Source organism: Eulemur rufifrons, chromosome 9, assembly GCF_041146395.1.
Source record: "Eulemur rufifrons isolate Redbay chromosome 9, OSU_ERuf_1, whole genome shotgun sequence".
NCBI lineage: Eukaryota > Metazoa > Chordata > Mammalia > Primates > Lemuridae > Eulemur > Eulemur rufifrons.
In genome coordinates, this window is record NC_090991.1 from 41,415,882 (window position 1) to 41,431,165 (window position 15,284).

General features: G+C 40.8%; 2 protein-coding genes across 3 annotated transcripts in view; one reads left to right on the forward strand and one right to left on the reverse strand.

Annotated features, from left to right (window-relative positions):
* The window catches only part of WNT3 (Wnt family member 3), a 47,147-nt gene extending 44,426 nt beyond the window's left edge, over nucleotides 1-2,721 (forward strand). The window contains exon 5 of the mRNA XM_069481580.1: nucleotides 641-2,721. The gene's annotated coding sequence lies outside the window, so the exon portion shown is untranslated. The remainder of the gene's footprint in view (nucleotides 1-640) is intronic.
* A 3,381-nt stretch (nucleotides 2,722-6,102) lies between these two features.
* LOC138391679 (vesicle-fusing ATPase) overlaps nucleotides 6,103-15,284 on the reverse strand; it is a 122,948-nt gene continuing 113,766 nt past the window's right edge. The window contains exons 17-20 of one of the 2 annotated variants that reach the window (XM_069481582.1): nucleotides 12,881-13,015; nucleotides 11,444-11,557; nucleotides 8,205-8,264; nucleotides 6,103-7,773 (exon numbers count right to left, since the gene is read on the reverse strand). In XM_069481582.1, coding sequence (XP_069337683.1) covers nucleotides 8,205-8,264; nucleotides 11,444-11,557; nucleotides 12,881-13,015 — 309 coding nt within the window. In that variant the 3' untranslated portion in view covers nucleotides 6,103-7,773. The remainder of the gene's footprint in view (nucleotides 7,774-8,204; nucleotides 8,265-11,443; nucleotides 11,558-12,880; nucleotides 13,016-15,284) is intronic. The other variant, XM_069481581.1, reaches the window with a different exon arrangement.

Sequence of the window (15,284 nt, forward strand, 5' to 3'; positions counted from 1 at the left end):
TGCTGAGCCTCAGAGTCTGCCTCTGTGAAATAGTCTCACGCTGGCCCTGTCAGCTCTCGGAGGATTGGAGTTGTGGGAATGCCTGCGGGGCCGCTTTGTGCCTCCAGCCCCTGGTCAGGTGGAACCACACAAACGGAGAAAATGGACACATTGGTGCTCTGACGGGAAGGAGTTATTCATAATTAACTAAGTAGACTTTCTCCCGTTTGGACAGCTCATTACCAAGCTATCCCAGTGTGTGCCTGGCACAAGCCCAGCACGGCAGGGACTGAAGTTGGGGACTGGGCCCTGGGACTGGCCGGCTGTCCCTGAGTCCCTGTGCCAGGTGAATTCCTGCACTGAGGCAGGTAGCTGCTGCTGGGCTTCCTCTAGCCAGGAGCGGGGAGGTAGGACTGGGATCCCAGGCTGAGGACTCGAAAGCCCTACTGTTCCTGGGAATCACTCGACCTCCCTCCAGGGCAGGCCCCGAAGTGCAGGAGAGGGTGCAGAGCAGCCACTGGCAGCCTCAGCACTTCTGAGCACAAGGGAGACGTTGAGACCCACCGGCAGCCTCTGGTCTGTGAGCCCCGACCGGTGGTCTCTCTGGGAAAGGAACTTGCTCAGCCTCAGTCTCTAATTCTTCCTATTTATTTTCCCCAAGGGCGCTGGGAAGGGGTGAAGTGTGTGGCTGGGCAGATTCAGTCCCATGGAAAGCAGGACCTGGAGCCGGGCTCAGCCCTCAGCGTCGGACAGCAAGGGATACGGACTGTCACCAGCTGCGTGTGGTAAAGGACCCGGACCCAGCCCACCCGTGACGGGGAGCCTCTCCTCCCTCTCTCTCATCTTCCGTTTCTCACCCTCCTCTGGCTGGTGTGTGGTTTTTAAAGAACGGGGCTTTCTTTTTAGTTCTCTGGGGTCTGATAGGAACAGACCTGAGGCTTATCTTTGCACATGTTAAAGAAAATAAAAATGAAAAAAAAAAAAAATTCTACTCCAACAGAGCAGGCTGGGCTGATGTGAGCTCTCGGCCTGGCGGTAAAGACGTCAGCGTGGGCAAGACTTCGTTCCCAAACTGCTTCTTGTGGTGACATTCCAGGACGCTTGTGAGGTGGGAGCTGGGAAGTAGGACGCACCCCTGCCGTCTCCTTTTCTCCGTCTACTCCCGTTCCAATCTGAGATTCTCTCGCATTCTGATAAAAGCCATAGGTTTAGCCAGGATGAAGTGGTAGGGAGGTCCCCGGCAGCTGTTAGAGTAGGAGTCTGAGTTTTGAAGAACTGGCGGTGCAGGGCGGCCTGGTAAGCCGTTTGAAGAGCAGCCGTGTGTTCTTCTCAGTCCCATTCTCTCTACAACCCTGTTCTGCACGAGAGGCGGTCAGATCTCAAACTCTTTTTCTACCATTCTGCAGTTGCCACCGCTAATGCAGTTCCTTTTTTTTTTTTTTTTTTATAGTGGACATTGTAAATAGGTTAAGTATGGGGGCAAGTCTTCTCCAGCTCAAATGGCTTCCTAGAGAAAGAAGCGGCATCTTTGGAAGGGGCCGTTCAATCCCTCCCAGCCCTGCTCACCTGTGGTCTCCATAAAAGCGACTCCAGGTAGAGCAGTTGGACTCCAGGTCACCTTAGTATAAAGTAGACAAAGGGTCAGTGAGAGAGTAGCAATCTATTCCTGAAATTCCAATTTTGTGACTAGCAGATGGGGAGGGTGGAAAGGATCCCTTCGTGTCCTCTCTGGTCAGGACACGTCTCCCTGCACCCTTTCCCCTCTCGGGCCTCTGTGATTACACAGGAACGCCGGGTTCTTCACCCAGCTCTTCCAGCCTCGCCTGCAGGCTGGGATAGCACTGACCCATGCCGTCACCAAGCGTCTGGATTAGGCGTTCAGAGCGGGGCAAGCAGTCACTGCTCCCTTGGGTTAAGCATCTCTCGCTGCTCCTGGTCCTGTCCCGAGTACTGGAGAGAGTTAGCAGCATGGAGGTGAATGGCTTTGGCAGGACCAATTGATCCAACAACTCTGTCTCAAGGAGAATCAGAAGGAAGAGATGCAGCAGGGGAACAGAGCAGAACAAAGATTTTTCTTTTTCTCCCTTCTCTTTGGGGTCTACCTAACCCAGACCTAAGATACCGGGTCGGCGCTCTCCCGGCTTGTGCAGGCAGGCTTACCACGTCAGCGGCCGGGAGCCTGCCTGCACTCTCGAATCTGCTGGGCACGGGCTCTGCTAAAGATTCACGTCCCACCCTCTACGGAGTCCAAAACGCCCCTCCCCATCTCACCTTAAACTGCAGAGTTTTAAATCATTTCAACTGGATAATGCTTGCTTTAAGTGAGAATACTTCAGCAGAATGGATACAAATTTTCAAAAGTCTTTTCATATCTATGTATTCTATATTAAAAGTGATAAAGTCATGTTTCTGGGGCGTATTCAAGTAGCTGACAAGTAATTAATAATAGTACATGAGTGCATTGTAATTATTCTCGCTGTAGTCAGGTAATAGTATCCAACAGAAATTTCCTACCAACCTGCTGTATCCAAAGTTTTGTACAAAGTTGTAGAAGTTGTTGATCTTTTTGATTTTATATTCAAAAAGTCTCTTTTTATAAATATTATTTATTATACAATGTATATACCTTTGAGTTAACTAAGATTATATATTATATAAATATATATATATTTGGAGAAAATATATTTCATCATGCAGTTTTTTTCTGTTAAGTCATTAAAGAGAAGGTAAATGAACGTAAAATGGATACATTGTACAATGTGTGGAGTTTCCAGATTAATGCTCAGGAAGTCAAGAATATCTGATTTGGAATTTGGCGGCCTCAGCTAATTAAATGACCAAACTAAGGTCATTTCGTTTGTTCCCTCCACAAGATCGTCTGAGATGTCATGGACAGTAGGTCTGATCTACTATAGGATTTTCTTATAGGCTTAGTTTGCTCTAAGTCAACTTCTAACAAGGAATTTCCAGTTTTAGAGAAGACCAACCTGGGCAGTAATTCATTTCACAGACTCAAGCATGTTCAATGTACAAACTAATGTCACAGGCACTTCTCAAAGATGTCACCCCAGGCCAGCTGACCGGGGGGGGGGGGTGCCCGCTGCCTTAATCCCCTCCTCACTACATGTTTTCAACTCCAGTTATTGGGAAAATAGGATTTTCTCTATTGAAAATGAAACTTGACCAAAACCAGTCTATCCCCTGCGAGCTCCACTTTGAGCTAAGCTATAGGAGAGGTAGGTGAGTTTCCAAGAAGACACGGTGTGCCCCGGGCTCTGGGTTGTCGGGAACAAGTGTCATTTGAAGTTGTAGATTGGTTTGGGCAGAAAGGACCTGCAAGTGGGCATGCATGCTTTGGGGACTGCCACTTCAGAGAGACTCACCTGAAGCACCTGAAGTTACGCATTCTCAACAATGAGATGCTATAACTCAGTTATATGACAACTGAAAATCCTTTGGTTTTCAGACCTACATAAAATGTCACCTTAAGTTTATCTGGCACGTCGTTTCAGAAAACAGCTAAAGTGTTTTTTTCTTTCTCCTGATCTACCTCCTATTAGGAATAAATCTTATCCCCCTCACTACATAGAAAAATGGTAACAGGAAAATAAAGCAGTCTGCCTCGTGTGGTGGCCATGGGCTGCCTTGTGCTCCATTCAGACCTTTAACCTTAGATTAGGAATGGCCACTAGAAGTTCATGAACTTTATTTTCCCCGTGATATGTCTTTATTTGGCCCCTGAAAAGTTTAAGCCACAAAAACTGTTATGTTTCTGCTAGTCAAGGAATTGGACATGTAAGGTATACCGATCTCTTCCACACCCCACAGTGCTGGGCATCTTTTATTTCACTTTTACATAAAGCTAATACAGGTTGAGCAGCCCTTATCTGAAATGCTTGGAACCAAAAGTAATCTGGATTTCAATTTTTTTTCTGGATTTTGAAATATTTGCACATACATAATGAGAAATCTTATGGATGGGATCCAAGCCTGAACAGAGTTCATTTATTTTTCATATACACCTTACACACATAGCCTGAAGGTCATTTTATACAATATTTTTAATAATTTTGTGCACAAAACAAAGTTTTGACTGCATTTTGACTTCAACCCATCACATGAGGTTTCCACTTTGTAGCATCAAGTTGGCGCTCAAAAAGTTTTGGATTTTAGATTTTTCAGGTTAGGATGCTCAACGTGTACTCATCTATCCCAGCATTCTGAGTCCCCTCTTTTTTAACCTATAAGATTACCAATTGGTTAAATGGTCCTTATTCATACTTACGAAGGCCATTTGTAATCCTATAAATCATCATGCTCTGAGATTAAAGAGAATGCAGTTTATAGCTGTGCTTGAACACTCAGTTTCCCCGTAAGCATGGCTGGTGTGCACACGAGTGAAGTCAACTGAACAAAAGTATGGCTGCTACACTATCATTGTTTCTCCTACCTTAACAGAGAACTTTCTAGGAGACAAAACATTATCTTACCATTCATCTTATACTCGTGAGATAACCCGTTGTGTGGCAACTGTATGCTGGGAGAATTTCAAACATGAGCCCTCCTTGCAATTTCTGTCTTCACCTACCTGGGTTTCTGGCCGATCACAGACACCGTCTCCTGCATCCTAAGGCCACGGTGTCCGTGTAGCACACATGCCCTCTGTGGACTCGTCTCCAGGACCATCTCAGGACAGCCTGTTAGCTGATGAGACACTCTAGATCATTTTGCAATAACTTCTGAAATTTACATGCTTTTTTAAATTCTCACACACACCTTTCCCAGTCATTTCTTTGAAGAGGCTATGGACCAAGTTGCCAGGCAAGGAGAATGAAATCCTGCTTTTACCTTCTGTGTTTGGGCTGGGGTGGTTGTTTATAGCTGAATCACTGCTTCAACACGTCTGTTCATCAGGTTTTGACTATTTAACACACTTCAATCTACTCCATGATTTTGTGACTTGTTGCTGAAACTTTATTAAAGGGGAGGCTGTTCATTGTAATTTTTAGGATATGAAAAGACAGCCTTAAAGCAAAACATACATCAGACTTTAACCACAATTGCACATTTTTTCTATCAAAAAAAATGTCTCAGTGAAAATATATAAATTTAGTAAGGATAACTTTTTTTTTTTTTTGAGACAGAGTCTTGCTCTGTTGCCTGGACCAGAGTGCCATGGCAGCAACCTCAGACTCCTGGGCTCAAGCAATCTTCCTTCCTCAGCCTCCTGAGTAGCTGGGACTACAGGCGTGCCACCCCGCCTGGCTAATTTTTCTATTTTTAGTAGAGACGGGGTCTCGCTCTTGCTCAGGTTGGTCTTGAACTCCTGACCTCAAGTGATCCTCCTGCCTCAGCCTCCCAGAGTGTCAGGATTATAGGCATGAGCCACTGCGCCTAGCCAAAATAACCTCCTCTTTTGAGGTTTTGCTTACAAAAAAATAGCCCGTTAACAGTTCATCCACAGATGGAGACATCCGAGGCAGCAGCTAGTTGGAACTTCCTCATACTCTCATACAGTCTACTGCCCAGCATCGGCTTTGATGAATATTGGGGCAGCTTCTAGAATGTACCTTGTCCAGGCTATGTGGGGTTAGCTTGGTTAGCCTCCCCTTCCCCACACAGCCTTGCTGATTTTCTAGGCTGCCTCTCATCCTAACCTGAGCCAATGCTAAAGATCAGGGTTTAGGCTAAGAGATCCGATAGCTCAGAAAAATGCAAAAGTATATGAAGGATACCAAAATGAATCACGGGAAGAAATCTCACTGAGGGTGTTTAAGTTCCTTGGTTTGTACATTTCATAGAAGGGAGTAATTCTAATTGAGAAACAACTTTGCCTTTTAGTTTATTACTAACCTTGTTTGTGGCTTTGGTACCTCAGTTTTTTAATAAGGCAAAATATAAAGCATGCAGATTCTTGTGCATTAACTTTTTTGATATGCTAATGATGTTTTTCATTTTAAATAACTATACTTTCTAAATAATTAAGAGATTTTTAAATAAATAATCCATCTCCTTATGCAAGTTATAACAAAACAGGAGTGGTTTCTTTTCTGAGCCCCCCTTCTTCCTACATTCCTATCAGTTATATATGTTGTTTTGTACAAAATACTGGGCTACAGAATCTTTTCAAGTATATTTACTCTTTATTGCATTCCTTCATTTGAATTAAACAATATAATATTTATTTATACTTTTCAATATAGTTTTGGACAAAACACAAAAACATTAACCTCATTTAACAAGAGACGAAAGTTAATACAATGTGTGCTGCTTTCACGGGGGGAGGAATCAGGATACTGGCCACCAGGAATCACAGAATCTCACAAGAGAATCCACTTCTTAAAAAGCCACAAAATAAGCTAGGGAAGAAAACCCAAGACAAAGTAGATATGACATACAAGTCTCTACCGAAAGCACACAGATAGCAAGATTTGGGAGATGATTTGCCTTTTACCCAGGGGACAAATGACAGAGCCACACCCAAGGGCTACTGTGTCCCGAAGCCTCGTAGGTGGTGTGTGGTGTCAGCACCTCAGGGTGGCTTCTGAATGTCCTCGAACTTGAAGCAGCAATGAAGAGAGAGAGGCATGCTCCACGAGGCTCATCACCAAATATGATGACCTAACTAAATTCCTTCTAAGTCAGGTACAAGACAATTCACCCTCAAAAGGACTCAACAAGTTCTCCTTCCCTTTGGAAGAAGCCTGTAGAAGGTAAAGGAAGTATGTTCACATATTGGAATGGACACTGAAGGATCGAGGGGAGAGGGCTAGAAAATGGCTTATTTTTCTGGAGAATAGTGTTTTATTTAGATACTAGATAGTACAGATAATTTAAAACAAAGCAAGAATAAATTCTAAGTAAGTCATTAAGCCAAGGAAAAAAGAAAAGCAGTGATACTAATAAGCTTTTAATATTATACTAAGGAACTGACCCACTTAGAGTTGGACACTAATTAGTGCCAAGAGGTTTGTAAATTACTTTGTTTTAATAACTCTTTTCTGTTTAGGGCTGTACACTTTTCCATACCTTTCACACGTTTTTAACATCTACCAAGCAGCAATAATTAGCATATCCCTTACCACAGAGCAAACTAGTTACATTAAGGGGAGGTCACAGCCAACACAGTAATAATCTGACTTTCTATTAAGAAAGATCTCCTAATTGCAACTTGGAAACAACTCTGAAAATGATTGAGAACAGCATCTTAGATATTCAAAACCCTGTTTCTTCAGGCAAAGATATCAACCAGTTTTGTGGGAGAACCTTTACCAAATACCCAACTACCTTTAGGGTTACTCAGAAAAGCTATAAAAGGATCCCTGTGCCCCATGCCTTGATTCACTGCTCCTGGCCTGAGTGTAGAAAGTCGACCTTCTAACAGCCCAAGTGTTGTCCTGCAACATTCATTACATTTATTGAGAGTTTTCGGGTGGTGATGGTGGAGGTGGCAGAGAGCAGAAAATGTGTAGTGTTCACAAGTACAGGATGCTTCCCCACACGGAGACTGAGTAGGAAGGAATCATCTTAGCTTGCATGGAAAGGTAAGCACAGCATTCTAAAGCAAACCGACACCTTCCACGAAACACTAGAATATCTCAGTAAGCGTAAGGAAGGGAGTTTTATTGCACTAATCATGCAGAGCAAGCCCATGTTGAAGGTAGAAGACGTTCCACTTAGTCCAGTATCGTGAGTAAGATGAGTGAAGATCCCAGGCCATCTTCAACTTGGTCACTTCCCTGGGGTCACTGTGTGTTGCAAATCATCCATTTTCAATCAAAGTCAAGGGGGCTACTGCAAAAGAAATACCCAAAACACAAAAAAAAAACCCCAGATGAGGGTCTGCAAAAAGTCATTCATCACAAAATCACTAAAAGCTTCTTAACAGTTTTTCTACATTTTCTACTATGCATTTGCTATTAGATGAGCACTTCACAAAAGAAAATGATCATAGCCCCATGCATGTAGAAGAAGGTTCCAATGTATATGTACCCTCAAGATTTTCCCGCATTGTGGCAAGGAAGGTTTGTGAAGCAGGACAGGGAAAGCAAACCAACAGTACAACCACCTTCCTTGCTTGGTCTTTCAGACCTACAACACAGCAAAGAACTCTAATAAGTGGAAGCAAAGTCATCTAAGAAAGAAACCATCAAATTTATACACATGATATAGCAACTCTTAGAACAGGCATGTGGTTTGGTTGAGGGTTTAAGTGTTGTGTGTACTTACGCTCCTTCTTCTCTTAAGAGGGCCAAAAATTTTCTCACACGGTATTCAGGATCCATCTAAATGCATCAGAAGAAATACAGAAGATGGTTAATGGTACCTTCTAACAACTGGGCTCTCACTTCACACCAAGGAAAGGCTTGGTTTCACACTTCTATCCGTTCTCTGCTGAGTCACAGGAAGGTGTTACCTGCTGCTTGACCATATCTGACACACAACGAAGCAGATGGCATCACTCAGGAGGAGTGAATGGGATTGCCTAGCATGGAGAGTCTCTGTGCACTGGGTTCCAAACGACCTGAGCCAGCTGATCATCACAGGCACCTTGGCTGAGTGTGCCCTGAGCCAGTGCCGGTGTGCGGATGCATAGTGTACCTGGGAGACTGGATGGGGGCCACTCATAGGGGTGCAAATGACATCCTATTCATCTAAGGCGTAAAAGTGTATAAAAGTCAGACCAAATTTGAAGAAACCACATTGAGGTTATCAAACAACTAAAAAAAAAGCTTATTAACTCTACATAAAGAACAATGTAGCTTTTCTTAGCTTCAGTATCCCTTGTATAATTTCTTCTTTGCAATTAATAAAAAAAGTTGTGCTTACACTATTATTAAAAAATGAGGAGCACTGCTGATTGCTCTGGCCTAATCTCTGGATGGTTTGGGTTTCCCGTGACTGGGGACGTGCCACACGTCTAAGCTAAGATGGTGGAGCTTTGTTTCCGGTGCTTGGTTCAGGTCGTTATTATTAATGATCTCTACTGGTTTTTGTTTTCTATTCCTATTTATACGAATTTGTTAAAATACATTTTATTCGGTTTGGTCCACCAGAGATGTGAAGTTATCTAGAAAACGATCATTAAAAACATCATTAATTCCTGAAGATAAATTTTTATTATAAGAAACACACCTAACTTTTAAAATACGTTTTAAGGCAGGAGTCTGCTTCCTGGGAGGGAACTCCCTGCCCTCCAGGAAGAGCTTTCAAATGCTCAGTGCAGCTGAAGGTAAATGTGCAATCAGATTCCCCTTCTGACCACTTTTTTTTTTTTTTTTTTAAGATTTCTTCTCTTCTATCCCAGAAAAACATTGAACAGAAGTTTCAAATGTATCAAAGTGAAGAGGTCAGACTACAAAGGACTAAGAAAAAGTGCGAATAGCTAACAAAAGAAACATTTTTCCTCTTTGGGAATAGAATTACATATGAATCAATTGTCAAGTTCTTTAAAAAAAAAAAAAAAAAAAGGAACTGGCTAGAGCTCAGCTGTAGTCAGTACTTGCAGTTCTTTGCCCATTAAATATATTTAATATGTGTGAGCAACGACTTACTGACTTGCCTGTAGCTATGGAATTAAAAGTCAAGAGAAAGGGAGGAAAAAAGTAATCTAGATAAATGACTTTATTCCCTCAGGTGACATCCAGTCAGAGCAGATCCTCGCACTGTGCAAGTTTTAACAGAATCATGTGTAGTGAACAGAGAGGTGACATGACTTACATTCTGCTAAACTACATGCCTCTTCGCCGAGGCTCTGTCTCTCTAAGGCAGATCTAAAGGGAATTCACTCAGCTGCACGAAATCCATTTGACATGAAGGGGTTCAAACTCAGAGGCCTATGAAGTGTCAGTCGCTGAAGATTAGGCCTGATGCCCCACTCTCACTTTCTACCCCACATACATAAGAAGCATTAACTTGATCACTGACCTGCAGGCATCAAAGGAGGAGGAAGGGATGGGGGTTGGGGAGAGAAACCCACATAGTTTCTTCTATGCAATTATTAAAAAAAAAATTGTGCTGTACCTAAAAAAAAACAAGAGTAGAGCTGACTATTTGACAGATTTATCTTTTTTCAAGGAAAGAGCCAATACACCTGTATTTGCACCTTTACCAAGAATAAGCCTAAGCAAAGTGATTAGTCTGCAAATTTAATTTATTGCTCAAAATGGAAAAGAAATAAATTGACTTAAAATCAGTCCATCTGAAAATTCAGTAGATTAAACTTTAAGGTTTCTGAAAACCACAAAAATTGTGTTTTAAAATGTATTTACCCAAAAAGATAAAAAAGCATTCATACCATGTTTGCAATTTGTTACTGATCCAAGAGCCTATCTCAGATGTAACTATGAAACTTAAACTTCACCTCTGCCACTCACCATTCACACTGATAGAATGGCAGGATTGATCAGTAATATGTGGTGCTTAAAATAGAGCCGGTCTGTCCACTTAGGACCAGGGATGGAGTTACTCACTCATCCAACAACAGTCTGCCGAGCACCCTGCCATGCGTCACCTCTCTTCCAGGTGCTGTGGATTCAACAGTGAGTGAGAGCCAGTGTCTCTGAACTCACAGGGCTTGACAGGGAGACATTTATTGTCTAAACTAGTATGTCAGATAAGGACAAGACAACACAGGATGAGCACATGGAGGGGTGGGGTTCCAAAAAGAGGAAAGGTAAACTGCCAGTAGATGTGAGAAAGGCCCAAAGAAGTTTCATCTGTCTTTGCCCAGGCAGTAGCCTGGGGCTTAGTTTTCTACATGATCCTAGATGCTTCAACCCTACAGTAGTTTGCATGAAATTTCTAGGAGTCCAGCCAGGGGAAAATATACAGGGCCCAAGTCTAGTCTGTAAAACTCAACTAACTTGTCTCCAAGACCCCTTTTGATCTACGTGCCGTAGCTTACTGACCTCTGCTGCACACCATCCCTTCTCCATCACTCACTGGCTGTGTGACCTTGGATAGCTCACTGACAACCTGTGAGACACACAGCACACTCACCTCTAAAACAAGGGACACCAGAACAATTGCTCTTTGAAGTCCTTTCTAGTACTAAGATCTAGTGACTCCTTAAAACTAAAAGTAATTTTATAATCTTTTCTTCTATTTTTGAATTTTAAGAACTGGAAAAGTTACCAATAAGTTATTGCCTGGTCTCAGAGGCAGGCTACTAATAGCAACTCTGAGTTTGGAAATAATATAAAAAAGGCCTGGAGAAGTGGCTCACACTTGTAATCCTAGCACTTTGGGAGGCCAAGGCAGGAGGACTGCCTGAGGCCATGAGTTTGAGACCAGCCTGAGCAACATACGGAGACTCTGTCTCTACAAAAAATAAGAATTTTTTTTAAAAAAGGGAAATAATACAAAAACTATTAAAACTTTGGCAAAGGAAATATTAAAATCTCTTGGTGTATCCTGAAGCTTCTTTCTGTGTCTGAATCATGTGGAGAAGGAAGCACCTTACCTGCAGGGACATCTCGATCAACATTAGTAACTTCTTGATTCCTATCCAGACCTTCTTCCCTTTGACTTGCTGTGCGATTGTGGTACGTTCCTTATCCTTAAAGTTGCCCAAAAGCTACAAAAACAATGATAATGAAAGCACTTTTAAAGTAAGTATATTAACATTCGTTAATTCTCACATATTTACCCGTAAAGGAACAGTGAGAAGAACTACCTGACTGTTCGAGCTGACAGGATTCGCTCTCTTCTTATTTTAAAATCCAGTCTGACCTTCCTAAACTCATTAAGTACAATCATGGAAGTGAAAACTGGTATCTTAAACCCTGTTTCCCTGTGGAACTCCATTCTAACTTACAGATAAATTTGCTGGGGGAAAAAATAGCTCCAATCCATAATAAACATAAGTCAAAATTTTTAACATTCTTTGCTAGGAACAATCTGTATATGTCAAGGCAAACTAAATTTAATTCTCTAACCCAACCCTGGCGTAAGAGCTGCCTAAACATGTAACCTGGAAACATTTATCATACAGATAATTTCTATTTTGTTGGGAGCACACACCAACTTTATGGGTCTTGAGGACTTTAAGAGGCCTTACTGACTCTACCACTGCTGAACAACTCACTAAATGATATTTTCCAACAGATCTCATCATGTCATTTGTGTACACTGATATTAATAAAAAGTTCAATGAAGAACATACTTTTAAAAAAATTATTAAGACTGTTACCATCAAAAAAATTAAGAAAACATTTCTATATTATAAACTTGTTAATAAGATTCCTTCTATTTCTACAGCTTTTTTGAAATTTCTGAGGATTTTTCATTGTTCCAATTCATTAAATGCAAGGATATGAGCTGAAAGCCACTTTGGATGAGTGATTTTTCTACATTGCAGTTACCTCACCCCTGCGCCCCCACCCATCCAAGTTTCTGGTCCATGTAATCTATGTGCTTTACTCATGCTGGGTACAGAGTAATTCATTCCTGGCAGTTTGTATGGTACCTACCCTTAAGAATGGGAAATTAATTCACTGTCACTTATATTCATCTTCCTCCTTTAATTCTTGAAAACAGTTCCAAAATCCAAAACTTTTTAAGCACCGACATGACATTCAAAGCAAATGCTCTTTGGAACATTTCAGATCTCAGATTTTTGAATTAGGGATATAATGGAATATTGCATTATACATAAGTATAATGCAATATTCCAAAATGCAAAAAAAAAAAAAAAAAAAAAAAAAAATCTAAAATCCAAAACACTTCTGGTCCCAGGCATTTCGGATGAGGTATACTCCACCTATAATATCCCAGGGTCCCATGTTCTAGGTTAACACAGAAACCAAACACCAGGTGCAACAGCTGTGGGACCCCTTAGCATTATTTCAGCCTCTACTCCTTTCTTGTAAACAGTGTGCAATCCACGACTCATCTTCACCTCCAGAGCTTCCAACAGCTGCTCTCCTGTGGCAATGTTGGGCACGTGGATGCTGGTGCTGAAAGCGTTAAGCATTTCCATCTCCTGAAGAACGTCTTTGCGGCTGGTGGTCCCAATGATAAGAAGCTTGCGGCCCTGATCACAGGAAGAAAACATGTTAAAAAACACAGAATGAGACTAATTAGGAAACTGAGTAAGCCTGAACAAAATGCGTAAAATCTGTTTACTATCACGGAAATGCAAATGATTAGGTAAAAGAGAAGAAAAAAATTCAAGATTTTCCTCATGAAAATCTACAAAAAGGTACCAACATGATTGAGAAAGTGGTAACATCTGAACAATTCCCTCTCATTTACATCGGTAAAACAATGGATTAGTAAATCAGGGAGAGACACAAACCAAAGAGAAAGATATTGAAGTGCATGTCTGTAATTCCTTCCTCAGAGTCAACGTGGCACGTGTGTGGTGGGAATTGGGGAAAAAAGAGAAATGAGTGGAAAGCCTGTATTGGCTTAGCAAGGCTTTATTATGCCTTCTAAAAAGAATGAACAGGGTAATAATAGTTTACATTTATGTAACACTTAACTGTGAAAGGCGTAGGCTAAGTGCTTTACATAATTGTCTCATTTAATATTTTTAAATTTCATTTTTATTTTTAACCCCCCAAAATATAAAAAAATGTATAAAAACTATACCAGGCTTATGCTGGTATTCCCAATTCCCTCTCTCCAGAGACAACCATTTTCAACTCCTAGCTTTTCTTCTTGTATTAATATTTGCTTCTTATTTTTAAATCACAAGATTACATTACTATTTTCAGATTTTTATTTTCAGCTTTAAATATTATTTATTGACTTCCTGCTATGGAAGATTTAGTATTAATTTTGGACTACTCCCTGACTAAATGGCCCCTTTCTCATCCTTCCAGCATCGTTATTTCAGTCTTTAGTCAAATCTATATTCAGTATTTATTACAATTATATAAATATGATTTACAGCTATAATATATGAGTATGATTAAATTTCCTTTCTTGGGCAACATTTTGTTTTTACTGGAGTTAATAATTGCCTTTTCCCCCTTTGCTTAGTTTACCAGCTACTTACCACAAGTTCATCCCCTAACAAACACACTGTGAGTCTCTTTTCAGTATATTCAAACACACTTGAAATTGTGTTATTTTCCTGAAGACATTCCCCTCCTGGAGTCCTCTGTCCTCAAAGTTCAATCTGAACTGATTGCTTTCTAGACCTGCTGCATAGCTGTAGTTCTAGAACTTTCCTCTCTCCTCTGTTAGATCCCCTGTATCCTTGCCTTCCTTTTTCTTAATTTATACATTTTTGTGGTGCATACACCCAGAAGCTTCCTGAGAAAGGGTGCAAGGCAGGAGGGTAAAATTTTAAAGACCTTGCATGTCTGGAAATGCCTTTATTCTGCCCTCAATATTGTACCTTATATCTTAACAGTTTGACTAGGTACAGAAAATAAGGTTAGAAATAATTTTTATCTAACAATTTAGAAGGTGTTGCTCTATTGTCTTTTAATTTTTAGGACTGCTGGCTAGAAAAAAATCAATGTCTGATCTCTGACCCTTTGTTTCTAACCTGTTTTTTTTATTTTTAATTTTTTTTCTGGCTATGTTGCCCAGGCTAGAGTGCAGTGGCTATTCACAGGTGCAATCAGGGCTCATTACAGCGTCAAACTCCTGGTCTCAAGCGATCCTCCTGCCTCAGCCTCCTGAGTAGATGGGACTACAGTAATGCTCCACTGTGCCTGGCTTTACCTGTTTTTTAAATACATATAAAATTTTAAGAATCTTTTTTTTCCATGTTCTGTAATTGGAAAGTTATGTACCTCAAGATAGGTCTTTCTTTACTCATTTTGTTGGCACTAGTGAGTCCTTTCTAAACTAGAAATTCCAATCATTCAGTTCTAGGGAATCTCTTGGATTATTTCCTTGAGATTTCCTCCCATTCATCTCTTCTGTGTCCCCCACCAGGAACCTCTAAGAGTTGGTAACTGCTCCTCTAGAACTAATCTTCTATTATAATTTTCTTACTTTTTTGCTCTTAGTTTTTATTTCTTTCTCTTTCTAATACTTTTTGGGTTAGCATCAACTATATCTTCTGGCCTGTATATTAAATTATTTTTTATTTCTGAGAGCTCTTATTTTCTGAATATTTTCTTTTATAAATATATCTTATTATATTTTGTGAATATAATATCTTGATTTATTTGAATATTATAGATTAAAAAAATGTTTTCTTCTGTTCCCTGCTTTGTCTGTTTCCTCTGAGTTCCTTTTTTCCTATTTGTTTACTGGGGGCTGTCCTCAAGCATCTAGTGATCAATGGATGACTATTCATATTTAAGAGTTAAACTAATGATTGGAAGCTCTGTGTCTGA